General features: G+C 49.1%; 1 protein-coding gene across 1 annotated transcript in view; it reads left to right on the forward strand.

Annotated features, from left to right (window-relative positions):
- Window positions 1-13,477, forward strand: part of Btbd16 (BTB domain containing 16) — a 42,925-nt gene that overhangs the window by 3,527 nt on the left and 25,921 nt on the right. Inside the window, exons 3-6 of the mRNA XM_055608960.1 lie at window positions 3,523-3,596; window positions 5,175-5,318; window positions 7,375-7,464; window positions 8,858-8,972. Coding sequence (XP_055464935.1) covers window positions 3,523-3,596; window positions 5,175-5,318; window positions 7,375-7,464; window positions 8,858-8,972 — 423 coding nt within the window. The remainder of the gene's footprint in view (window positions 1-3,522; window positions 3,597-5,174; window positions 5,319-7,374; window positions 7,465-8,857; window positions 8,973-13,477) is intronic.

Raw genomic sequence — 13,477 nt, forward strand, 5'->3', positions numbered from 1 at the left:
CACTCTGGGAGGCAGAGGCAGGTGGATCTTTGTGAGTTCCAGGTCAGCCTTGTCTACCAAGTGAGTCCAAGATAGTCAAGGCTACACAGAGAAACCCTGTCTCAAAAAACCAAATATATATATATATGATAAGAATATATATATATAATATATATAATTACTAAGAATATGTATATTCTTAGTAATACCATGTGCCTTTAGACACCAGGAGACTTTCTGATGTCATGTTCGAAGGCCAGTGTGTGGGGGAGTGTCTGGAATTGTACTCTGTAGCAAACACATGTCTCCCAAAGCATATAGTTCTCCAACTTGCCTCTTGTGTTGTAATTTTGGCTTCTCCTACATGGGGTCACTGTCAGCTTTGACAGAAGCCAGATCAAACTGTGGTGAACATGACCCTTCCAGGGTCACTCAGCTCCCACTTATTTTGCGTCTATCACCGTGCCTTGGACAGGTCTGCCCAGCTCTGCTTGCTGGGTCTGTGGGTTTCCCAGGCATGAGGGCCTCCGAGGCTGCTCACTTCTAGATTCTGTGTGGGGTTCTGTATATGGCTTTGCCTAGAGTGCAGAGTGGAGTTGGGGGCTGAGAGACACCCAAGTGTTGACACCTTTCATACACCTGTAGCTTCTTATATGCAAATTGAATATGTTCTCTTATATTATCGCATTATTCATGGGAAAGCCTTGAACAGACACACTGAATAAAAATAAGCCAAGCTGTCTTGGGGGAGTCCTGGCACATATGGGGCCACACTACCACTTACCCAAAGAGGCAGCATAGGGGAGGTGCTGCCCAGGCTAGACTTAAAGGAAGAGCCCTTCATGTAAGGATCCAGGCGTGGTAGAAAATGAGCTCAGGGCCCTTCCTGATCCCTGGCTGGTGACTGACCCTGGCTGATGCTTTCCTTACATCCTGTCACTGCAGAGACAAGTCAGTATCAAGGTCAGAAAGGTCTTGCAAAGAGGTGTAGATGTCAACGGGAGACCCCTTGATAGTTTATCAGAGTACAGTTTTGGGAGAGGGATATTAGGGACATAGGAGCTGAGTTATAGGAGAAACAAAACAGCAAACATCAGCCAAGTGTAGGTAGCCCCCTGAGACACCCAGCCTTCTCCTCTGCCCAGGCATCTTTGTTTTATAGAGAAAAGCTCTGAGAATCAAGGGGCAGGTCCCGAAGTCATGGAGAAGAAAATGGAGGGACTGGAACCCAGTTAGTCAGATTGGAGTCCTTGGTGCCCAACATTAAGTACCAAGCCAACATGCCCATAAGTGGCTTATTGCAGGACACCTACACATCCATAGAGAAACATAGGGAGCAAGTACCAGCCTAGGCACACAATACCACTGCCCTCTGCCACATCTTCACAGGCTATTTTTCTTCCTGGTGAATGAAGAGATGCTGTTTGTACCATAGACTCTACCATGATACTACAGTGAGCCTGTATCTTGAGGTCTACAAGGCTGTGCGGTAAATAGCCATCATGCCCAGGAGAGGCAGTTGTGCCATTTTGTCCTCTGGCATCCCCTGGCTTGGCTGGCAATGGGGATGTTTTTGAGGCAGGTTGAGCTCATGGACAGTGCCATGTATTTTCCAAAACCCATCACTTCCATTTAAGGTGATGATCTGAACTCTTAACCCTGCCCAGCCAGCTTTTCTCAGACATGTCACCTAAGTGACTGAAGGAGGGTGTGAGGGTGCCTGGGTTCAGTCCATTACTCCTGCTGGGTAAACAACTCAGGCTCCCAGTGCCTTCCTGAGGTTGAATCATTTGCAGCCATCTCTGTCTTGGAAAGGGTGGCATGCTGTCACTATTATTCCGGAAACAGGCTCCCGCCCAAACCGCCTCCATACACCTGGCTCACGAGGCCTTCTGAATCACTTGGAAACAGCATTCCCAAGTGGACACTAGGTTACACAGACCAGATGTGGTCTACAAGTGTCCCCTGGCTGGTTGGCTTTCTTGGGATGATCATCTTCTAACTGAATCTGTGACTCAGGTTTTAGTTTATTTCCACGCTGTGTGTGGAGTACATAGTGTCTGTGAAAAGCATTATCACAGCTGTTATTCATGCTCATGGACTCAGTGGACATTGCCTGAACGCTGATACAGTGACTTGTGCCAGGGCCACAGCAGTAAACAGACACCTGGTCTGTTGTGTAGAAGACACAAGGGTAGAACAGACAGCCAGTAGACAGTACAGGCGTTTTAATGGGACAGTCTTGGGGTATGTGTGGGGCCTTGAGGGGGCTGGCACAGAGAAAGCGCAATGACAGTTTTCCTTGAGAAGTAATAAGAGCTCCAGGAGAGAAGCAGGAGAACCCAGTGCATAATTTTAGGGACCTTAGTGTGTGGGAACCGCATTCAGGAAGCCAGAGCTATAGCCAGAGCGGGAGGCATAAGTCTGTTAAGGTGGGAGCTTGCAGCTTTGCCAGGGAGCCTATGATGACACTGTGGTGGGTCCCCAACAGGGGAGACAAGGCCAGTTCTGTGTGTTGTGTGGGGTGTGAGTCCAAGGAGAGGACATGATAGAGGCTGGGAGGCTGGCAGTGGTTGGGAGACAAGAAGTAGCCTGGACAACAGTTGAGCAATGAAGACAAAGATGTGTGAGCAGATTGAAAAAACCATTTTACCAGATGGGGGCCAGTGCTCAGATGTGACAATGCTCAGTTGACTGGCTTGGACCTGGGAGCCCATTTCCTGACATGGCAACGTAGGTGGAAGAACAGGGCAGAGTTTGGGGTAGATTATGAGGTTAATTTTCAGATGTCCTAAAATGCAGGTGTCCAGGTGATTACAGTTAATATCCTAGAAAAGAACGTTCAATGCTCTTCTCCAGAAGATATTTATTGAGCACCTACTGTGTGCCATTGTCTTAGAGACTTTCCAATGAAGTATCATTCCACAGGTCAGGGTAGCCTCGGTAAGCCATACTTAACAGAAACAGGGCTCAGCATTTCGGGTCAGCCAGGTTGAGAGTTGAGGAAACTATTGAGAGAGAGAGAGAGAGATGTAGCAAGGTGCTGTTTTAGAGATGCGTGCTCTAAGGATAGATGATGTAGGGATACTATAATGATGGTGTTGAGGGGATGGACCCTGCCGGAATAGATGATGTGGGGATATTCAAATGATATATGTTGTAGGGATGGATGTACAGGAATCGATGTGTTAGTAAAATCTACAATAGGATGGGTTGTGGCCCAGTTTCTGAACCCTGCCATGAAATACTCTCATAAAGTTGGTGACTAACAGTAATCATATCAGGAAGAAGTAACAGGTACCCCAGGTCATACAGTAAAACTAACAATAAAGCCAAAAATAGCTATATGGAGCTACATGTCCACCTGGGTCCTATCTGCAGAAATTTAAGGTTTGAGGCCATTGTCCTTTTTTCTCCAACTCTTGGCTCAAATAATGAGTTAAGGCATACAGAGCCTGTTACTAACACGCCTCATAACTGTTACAGTTAGCAAAAATGATTTAATATTAACTGCTAGGTCTTCTGTTTGTGTTTTCCCTCAAGATTTTGCATTTCAAAACTCCAAAAGCTTTTCGCTCAGAATATCGCGAACAGTGGCAAACAAATCGGGGAACCAGGTGAGTTGTCACCAGGGGATTCAACGGGAACTATGCTGACTTCATGGGCCTCCTATGGTCCCTTTGGAAGGGACCAAGCCATGGGCAGATAGCTGTTCTGTGAACTACATAGCATCTAACATGAAACAGGTGCCTATAAACATTCTTCTGTGTGTGATGAGTGGAACCATACTCCCCCCACGTATGCTTGTGACAATGGGCACGGTAAAGACAAACCCACTAATATCAATAAGAAGCTGTTAGAGAATTGTAAACATAGCGTTGAGGTACAGGGAAGCTGGGTCTTTGTCCCTTTGGGGTTCAGCCAGTCATGACTGACATCCAGCTTGACAGTTGCTGCAAAGGACTTTTCTGTGATAGGAGCATAAATCAGAATAGGAAAAAGGTCCATTGAGCCAGGTGAGGGAACTGGGAAGATTGCAGTGGGGTTTTTTAATTTTTATTTTTACATTTTTGTTATGCTGGAGATTGAATCTGAGCCCTCATGTATGACAGGCATGCACTCTACCACTGAACCACACCCCTCCTCCTACATCAGCCTTTTAAAGGAGCTCTTTGGGGTTAAACCTCATAGAATGGTTGCCTAAGATCAAAGATAGCCTCTTTTCCAAGGGAAAGCTAATAATTTCTTCTCATCTGCCAGTTATAATGGACCTAGAAAAGCAGTCTGAGATCTTCTTGTAGTGGAGAGAAAGAATATCGGGATTGATTAGTGATGTCTGCCATGTAATGGCCATCTTCAAAGTTGAGACTGATGTCCAGAGAGGGAGAATGTGAGATCTGTAATTCTGTTTCTTTCTATAATCACCCCACATATAGGGAACTTATTTTTTCTAACCAAGCATAAACAGTGCCCAAGGTCATTGAAGATTTAACATGCAAACTCAGTTTCTTAACTTCAACATGAAACAATATCTTAAGTTGGTGAATGACCGTACAAAGAAAAAGAGACAGGGAACCTAAGTCACACAGTCGACTTTTTTTTTTTTTTTGCCTAGAAACAGAGTGGCTCTCTAGAGCATGGGTAGCTTGGAATCACTGTCCTGTTCAGCAGCTTCTCCCTGAGCTCTGTGCCAACAGCAAGAACTGAGTCATTCAGAGACCCTCCCCGACGCCTTCTTGCCTCACCTTGGCTTAGTATCCTTGCATCATTCACCTGCCCTCTTATCAAGGCCTCTTCTTAATCATCTATGGCAGATGCAGGCCAGACTGCCCCACATAAAGCATTCCACAGTTTGCAAAGGGCTTCCTTTAGAGTGCTGTCTCAGTCCAATATAAAGCCCCTCAAGAGAGTCCACCCAAGAAGGTCCCTAAAGGTCCTTCTGAGCCATTTCCAAGCCCCTGAGGCAGAGAGAAGCTTGTGTGCCTTGGAAATCTACAACTTTGTCAGCAGCACTAGGAATGGCGATTGTCATAACTTGTAGTCCCCCTCAAAGCCAGCAAGCACTTGAACCCACACTATGCTAAGGCCCTGGGAAGCCACTTGTCCTCATTGTCTGCTGAATAAGTGCAGCCATTGCAGAGACTTCAGGCAGAAGTGTTCTTGAACTGTGACTCAGCATTGTTTTCTCTCCTCAGATGTGATTCTTGAATGCCTCGGATTCCAGTGGCAACTCCATCACACCCAGATTTTTCAATCTGAGACCTTGGCCAGGCTTTACTTGACATCCCTGGTACAGAGCACAAAAAACACCCCGAGGGTTCTGGAAAAGATTATGAAAGGTAAGCTCCCAGGGGACCTTCGACTGGAGCTGCAGATACCCTTGGGATTCAGAGAACCTCGCTTGGCTCATGGTCATCCTCATTAGTGACAAATCTTGCTCTGCAGTGTGAGCTCACCATGTGTCAAAACTGCTTCCTCAGCCATGAAGTGAGATGATAGTTCTCTCTGGGTGACTTTGAAGCTTAGAGGGGATAATAGATGTGGGGTTCTAGAGCTATACCTGGCACACAGCAAGTACTCAATGAATCTACAGTATTGTCTTTGTAATCAACACGTCTTTACCCAGCCGCGTGAGACATAGATTCTACCTACTTAGGGTAGACAAGATGGGCTATATTGAATCTCCTGAAGAACTTTCTGGAAGGAAAGCATAGTTCTGAAATCCATGACTGATTGCCCTGTTCATGCTGGCCAGAAGTTTACACATGTGTTTTTCCTTCTGTTCCCTTCCCTGACATTCTTTTGCTCAACTTACCTCCTTCCAGAAAGAATTTAGGTCACTTCTTTTATTCTCTCCTCTTGACATCCTAACCACTTTGGGCCTCCTCTTTCCTGGTCCATGTGCCTTCTCCAGTTACAACACCAACTTCTTCAGGTGGCAGCCTGGCCCCACTCCAGACTGATTCATAAGCAGGTGACATGGAAAAGCCACGGTCCCCAAAGCCAGCCGGCATGCTGGTCAGAGTGGTATTGCATTTCCAGCTCATGGAAGCAATGCCTTGCTGTTCTGGAGCCAGCCAGGCAGCCAGAGCCCCCAGTCACTGCCCCTCCCTGAGCCTGGAGTGCACTCTCCTACCTGCTAGGATCTGACATGGCATGGAGCTGCTGTGACTCCCCTTAGAAGCATGGGGCCCTGAGCCCCTTCTTGGTATGTGTTTACTGTGTGTAAGCAGTTTCCCCATGTCCTCTAGAACAGGGCTGCACTCCTCTGTCTTCCCAGAGCTCAGGTCAGATCCCTGACAGAGCTGTCGATGGAGGCCCTGGTGACTTAGAGAGGGAGTACACCGGAAAGGAAGATCCTGCAGTGGGAAAGAGAGGGGCAGTACTCGTGTTATCTTTGATGGCTCCAGAACAGCATCACTAAAAGGAAAACACTAAGTCCTGCCTCTAATCCAAGACCCCTGCTAGTGACAAGGCCTAGCTAATGCTAGAGAGTGCAGTGATAAGAACTCTGTCCATGGCTGTCACTGCTCACACACTGATAAGTGCCAGCACATACATTTCCAGGATGTCCCATGGAAGAGTCACCATCTGCTCTAAGCACTTAGAAATAAGCAGAGCCTCTGCCCCAAGGCTGTACACTGATCTCACATTCATGGCTTCGGTCTTCTTGGGAATGTGTGGGTGCTGTCCTGTAGCTGGCACGGAGAAGGCTTCTGGAAGAGCCCTGGAGAGCTGAGTTCTGTAGGTTCCTGAGCCTTCACATGGCTGCTCATCTTCTTTCCGCCTAACATCATAGGCAGCTGAACTGGGAGCTGGTGTTCATTGTTTAGGATGAAATCCAGAGGAAAAGCCTCTTCTGCTAAGCACACTCCAGCCGCCTTCGTTTCCACAGACCTCGGGAGCGTGGCTAGTTTCCTGTCTGTCTGGGTGTTGGTGGCCTAACCTGGAGGGAAGTGTGAGCCTGCTGTGTCTGTCTCTCACTCTGGCCCAGCTGCTACTACTACTTGTGTTCCTACTTCCAGCTCGCTCCACCCACAGAGCCCAGGAACCAAAACCATTCATTGAGGCCCACTTTGCCCTCAAACTGCTCACAGGCTAGATGGGGGGAGGGAAATGGAAGAGGGATGAGGGATGGAGAGAAAGGCAGAGACTTAGCAAACATACCCAGTGTGATGCAGGTTTCAGTCTCCCATTTTGGAAACACTATGATCGTTGGGGTAAACTAGAGAGTGACCCAGGAACTTCTCAGCCTTCTGAACTTTGACATTTCCTACGAGGCTTCAGCTGTCTTACAATAAGTCATCACCTTTAATGTGCACCCAGCAAACAATCAGCTGTGCACAGGGTGGCAGGGCCTCATTCTTTATCTCCAGGCTGCTTTTTCTCTTCTAGGTCAGCCACCTGGGAAGATCAAAGAAAGGTCCCATGTAAAGAAGATCATCATTTCCTTGAAGATCAATGACCCGGCAGTCACCAGAGTTGGTAATGTAACCCACCTTCATGTTCTGAGAAGGCCATTGAGCGGTCCTCCCCGAGACAAAAATGAGCAGCAGAACACAGCGGGCAATTGATACATGCTGCTCCTCAAGAATACTGAGCAGGGACTGGGGAGATGTCTCAGTCAGTACTGAGCCAGCTGCCTGAGCATAAGGACCTAAGTTCAGCACTCCAGGACACAAGGAAAAGCCAGATGCATGCACATCTGCAACACAAGTGCTGGATGGGGTCGGGCAGGCAGACAGAGACAATCCCTGATCACTGGCCAGCTAGCTTACTAAATTGACAACATCTAGGTTCAGAGAGAGACCCTGCCTCAAAAAAAAAAGATGATGAGTGATTGAGAAGACCTTCATACACACACGCATGCACACACACGCACGCACACGCACACACACATGGTGATGAACAGTGCAGAGAAAGAAGTATCAAGAGGGCTAGGACACTAGGAAAAATAGAAGGCAGATCATTGCTTAAGATCAATGCAGCCACTCGTTAGGGGACAAGATACAGGAAAGGAAGGAAACGCAGGCTTCTCAAACCTGGAGGGAAACGGAGCTTCCTTACAGAGCTCTCACCTGTAGGTACGGGGGTACCCACAGGCCTACCCTTCTTTCCAAACAGCACGTGACCTGCTCCCTCCCCACTACCCGCCACTGGCTGGCTTCCAGAAGTAGTAGGAGGTTCCTGCAGAGTGCTCAACCTTTCCCCAGCTTTCCCAATCAGTCAGGCGTGTGAACACAGCATGTGTGACATGCTGTGATGGCACAGGTCTGTGAGTAGGTAGGTCAGGAGTGAATGCTCTGGAGCCCAGGTACGGCTGAAGGTCCTCAGAGCACACTGAAACAGCTTAGCAACACTGTCTCAGAACACATTACATTCGGAGGAGGCCAAGTCCATCTGATCTGTAACCTGGCAGTCTCGTTCCTAAATCATTAACTCATCCTGGCTCCTCCCAGGAGTGCCTGGCCTTTTCTGATGGTCTCAGACTCCAGGGAAAACCTATCATTAAAGCTCCATATCCTGGATCTAGAGAAAAAGCACACATGCCTGGACATAACGCTCATTACAGATTCAAGCAGGCACAGTCCTGTGGGGCCATGGACCCCAGGTTGGGGGGACCTAGGGAGCACGCTGGCCTTGTGGTTATCTGACACACACACAGACTCTGAAGGCAGGCTCAAAGGAGGAGCTTTATAGTGGAGATCAGCTTTCCTGACCTTCATCCTCAGCTTCCCAAGGTGGTCACCTGCCCAGGTACAGCACTGTTCACCTTTCTTTCAAGCATCTCCACCCCCTCCCAGCTGCAGGAGTAGCGAGGCCCGTGGGCGGGCACACAGAGCCCGCACTAACGGCCCCCTCTGCTGCTGCCTCCCAGCCTTCGCCATGGCCCTGAAGAACCTCTACGTGAAGGAGGTGGAGATGAATGTGGACAACGTGCTGGGTGTGCTGGCTTCCGCTCACGTCCTCCAGTTCAGCTCCCTATTTCAGAAGTAAGGACAGCAGGAGGGACGGGCCAGCCTGGGCTAACTGGGCATATTATTTGCGGATCATTTCCTGAAACATTCCTCTTTCTTGGAGGTCCTTCGTACCAGGCATAACTTAGAACATGGAAAGGCACAACACAAAACTCCTTACTGACGCATTAAAAGTGTTTGCGGCAGGCCCCGTTATTTTAGTGCATGTCAGCTAAGTGATTACTGATTCGTGGGAATGAATTACAAGTGAGGAGATCCTACCATGGGTAGAGATTATACAGCTATGTGAAGTGACCTCCCTCGCTCAACCCTGGCTTGCTGATCAATTTTACCTGAGTTTATTTGGGAATTAAAAAAAAAAAACAAACTTTATTTGTTAAGTAAACATACACCTGGGCCCATCCCCTCACTTCTCACTTCAGATAAAGCTTTCTTTTTTTTCTTGAAAATATTTTTTATTGTTGAGGATGTTACATATAGTCACCGTAAATTTTTTTGAAGGGGAAAAAAAATGCAAAGATCAGGCCAACGAGTATCCCAGATGGGAAAGGCACTTGCCACAGCCCAGTGACCCGGATTTGATTCCCAAGCTGCACATGGCGGATGCGGAGAATCAACTCCCTCGAGTTGTCCTCTGACTTCCACGTGTGCACGGTGGAATGCGAATTACTCTCTCTCCTACAGAGTAGATGGATGTAATTAAAAGATCTGAAGATCAGATGTGGCCACTATCCCAGAGCTCATTCTGGGGCATGGCCCTTTTTCTGGCTGCCCGGTAGGTGGGCTTGTGGAGGCTGAGAAGGACCAGGAGAATTGAGGGCCAGCATCGAGACTGCTGATCCTGAGGTCACCGGGGCCCTGGAGCATGTATACAGTGAGACCTCGAGGATACATCTCGGTACCTCTGCCTTGAGTGAGGTAGCTTGATAGGGCTTGGTCACTGGCTCCCACTTAGCAAAGAGCTTTTCTACAGCCTTCACAGCAACTGCGTGAGTGAGAGGAGAAGGCTTTGTTTAGTCCTGTAGTAAGCTACCCATTTGCCACAAGCCTCTGTGGTTTGTGTCATAAACTGTGGCTCATCATTATCCCTACCCACTTGCCTGGGGTTTGCTAAGGACTAGGGGACACTGCCCCAAAGCCTAGAGATGACATGTTGGCCGCGGTCTGACACTGTTCTTAGCTCTCTGCAGGGCCTAGCTTCGTCTGCACAGCAGCCCTGAGAGCTGGCATTAGTTTTGATCTAGCTTTAAGAGTGAGAAGGTCGGGCCCAAGAGATGCAAAATTTGATTCCATGGAGAACAGCCAGGGCCCCAGACCTGTAGTTACTGACCACATTACCCTACTTGGCTTGGGTGAGGTAGCTGTGTTATCACGTTTCTTTTACAGTCCCGGTCCATGGGGGCTGAAAGGCTGTTGCTTAGTCAAGCCCTCACTCACTCCTCTGATCCTTCTAGAACCATTACTTGGACTTCTCTGTGATGCCAAAGAATCAGAAAGGGAAAGATGCACTCAAGGTTGCACTTGAGTTATGGGTCAAAAGTCCCTGCAACACAGGAAATGGGTCAAGTAGGGTAGAGTGAAGTCAAGGCTCCCAAATGTTACATCCAGGCTGGGTAAGATTAACTTCAAGTACGCTCCGTGCCTGATAAGCACAGGCACCTCTCTGAAATCCCCCCTTTAGCGTCCCGTGAAGTTCCTCTGTGCTGACGCTTCTTAAAGGGCATGTTGGGCTCATGGAAACCCTTTGGTGGGATTTGTCTTCCTAGACAGGGTGTATGTCCACTGCTGCGCCCATTCAGCCCTCAGGACGGGAATGCAGTGAGTGGCTGTGATTTTCTATGCGACTGTGATGCAATTCGGGACCATTAGGGCAAGGATGACCTGCCTGTCTCATTTAGACCTCCTCGGGGCCTCCGTGAGTTTTAGCTTGGGTTGTACTGACGAGGTCATATTATATAGCCCAGGCTAGCCTTGCACAAGCGATCCTCCATCCTCCACCTCCCGAGTGCTTGCATGGCAAGGGCGTCCCTCAGCACTCAGCCAGCCTCAGTTTGTCTGTGTAAATGAACGGCGATCCCACCCAAGCCAGCAGAAGCCACCAGGCTGCCCTGGAGAGGGCAGAGACAGGCCGTTTCCTGGGGAATCTGGGAGGATGTCACTCACTCATTTTAAAGGCCACATATTTGTATGCAACACAACATTTTTCTGAGCCATTGAGGATTCCTGGTGTGTGTGTTTGGGGGGTGGGGAGTCCTTAAGGATGCCTCAGGCCAGGTACTCCACCTGGAGCTTCTTACAGGCTTACTGGTGGCACAAATGCTCCACATGCCAAGGACCTCAGGTGCTCACAGGTCTGGGCTGCTCTATGAGGGATACACTGAAAGGGGCTTGGAGCCTCAGAAAGTTTTACAGTATGTCTTACGGCCAGACTTGCGGGGCTGTACGGCTGAGCATGATGAGAGGAGCACAGCTAAAGCCAGAGGCAGTGTGTGCGGCATCTTGCAGTTGTCCAAGGGATCTGGCCCTGGCTGCGCAAGTGGTAATGGCTGAGACTCCCCATACCCCTTATGTCATAGCTAACACCACTTCAGCTCGGCCAAGCCTGTTACTGTGCGCGGCTTGCTCTCTCAGGTCCTTTCTGAGCAGCTGTTATCCAGGCCCCCATACTGGAAGGGGAGCTTTCCTCTGGAAATGGGTCTCTAGCCACCTTCTGTCTCCACCCATCACCATCCTGCCTCCAATACCGGAAGCCCTCTACGACTGCTAGAAGCCTGCTCCTGGCTTACTCATGGATGAGCCAAGAATTCTATTTTCTTATTCTCTTGCCTCCTCCCCCTCTTTATTCTGAGTTCCAGAACAGGAAGAACTTTGGTTCTAACTGGCCGAGCCTGTTGACCTGCTCATGAGCCTGGGCAGAGCCTCCAGATCTCCCCAGTGGGGTTAGTATTCTAGGTCAGGGGCCAGGGCAGGCCTGCCACACAGCCGAGCCGGTGTTTGAGAAGCTGGTGGTAATTGACGGGGGTGTGCCAGCCAAGCCGAAGAGGGTGGTATGTATGAGAAGGTGTGCAAAGGACAGCAGTGCCCCGGGTCACTCTTACGGCATTGTAACTTCCGGCCCCAGATGAGGCCCTGCAGGTTATCCAAGCTGAGGTCCTGGCTCATGAGAAATCACCCCGATGGCCTCTCAGGTCTGAACCACACATCCTGGAGGTCTTTGAGGAATGGAATCTATGCACACACGTGTCACCTGTGAGGATGCATAGGTTCTTTCACTGGTGTCTACACTGGTAGCTGGTACTCAGATCACAGCTGAGACCATGACTGTCACAGGATGACTTGGGTGGCTGGATCAGAAGAAGAAAAAGGGAGAGGTGAATCAGGGGTTTAGGGTGAGCCTGCTCATACAGGACCTCAAAGGTCCCATCAGCACCTTCCTCCACTTGTTTTAGTGGGTAGCCAGTGACCTGAAGCATGAAGAGGGCGTAGCAGGAGCAGTCCTTCAGGCACTGTGGGAGGCTGGCGCTGAGGTGGAGCTGGCAGGCACAGGGGATCTGAGCTAGGTTTGGGAAACTTAATAAGTGACACGAGAGAAAAATTAAAATTACCTAAAAAGCCAGAGAAATATGTTACTACATAGAGGCAGATAGAAAATGGGCGCTGAGCCTCTGTTCTTTTCCATGTTGGCCAAGGGGCCACAGCAAAGCAGAAGTCAGTAAAAGCAGTTCTCTAAAGGCACGGGGGCTGGGGAGCCCTGCTCATTGGCCACTCTGACTCATTGACAGTACGTTTAGAGTGTGTGGGATGGATGAGACGGCTCAGAGGGAAAGAGGTATTCCGCCAAGAGCAGGAACCCGAGTTTGATCCCTAGGAACCCCCAAGGTTGTCCTCTGAATCCCACAGGCATGCCTTGGCATCCACACACCTACACACAATGTAATTGACAATGCTCTTAAGTGAATCTCAGCTGAGTTTACAATAACCACAGGGTGATAACGAGCCCACAGGAGACCAGAGAGCTCTGTGGCTGCTCACGCTCTGTGCCCTCCCTGGCAAGGTGGGCATGCCTCATGCTTGAACGTGACCTAACGCCAGATAAGAACTTTCCGGGGTGCCACCTTCTACCTCACCCTTCCCCAGCTCACTTTGGTTTCACCCCCACCCTCTCTCCGCATAGCAACTCTGTCACCCTTGCAAGATCTGCACGTGTCGCACGCCTTCCCACGTGCTGCTTCTCTCGGGACACCGGCCTCTCCACCCCTGCCCCAGCCACTTCTTCGACTTGATGTTTCAGATTCTAAATTCCACTCTTTTGGTTTCTGATTGCTTCTCAGATTAAACACAATTAGATCCCCTTTTCTGCATTCCCATGATACATTATGCTTTAGTTTTCTTTTCTTTTTAAGTTTAAGGGCAGCTGACCTTTTGACATTGAGACACAATGTCACCTACAAATGTGTTGCTCTGAAGTTTGGCCATGTCTCTCCTAACCCCTAACCAACTATGACAGCATGTTGATCTGT

The sequence above is a fragment of the Psammomys obesus genome, unplaced genomic scaffold (assembly GCF_907164565.1).
Source record: "Psammomys obesus unplaced genomic scaffold, mPsaObe1.curated_primary_1811, whole genome shotgun sequence".
Lineage (NCBI taxonomy): Eukaryota > Metazoa > Chordata > Mammalia > Rodentia > Muridae > Psammomys > Psammomys obesus.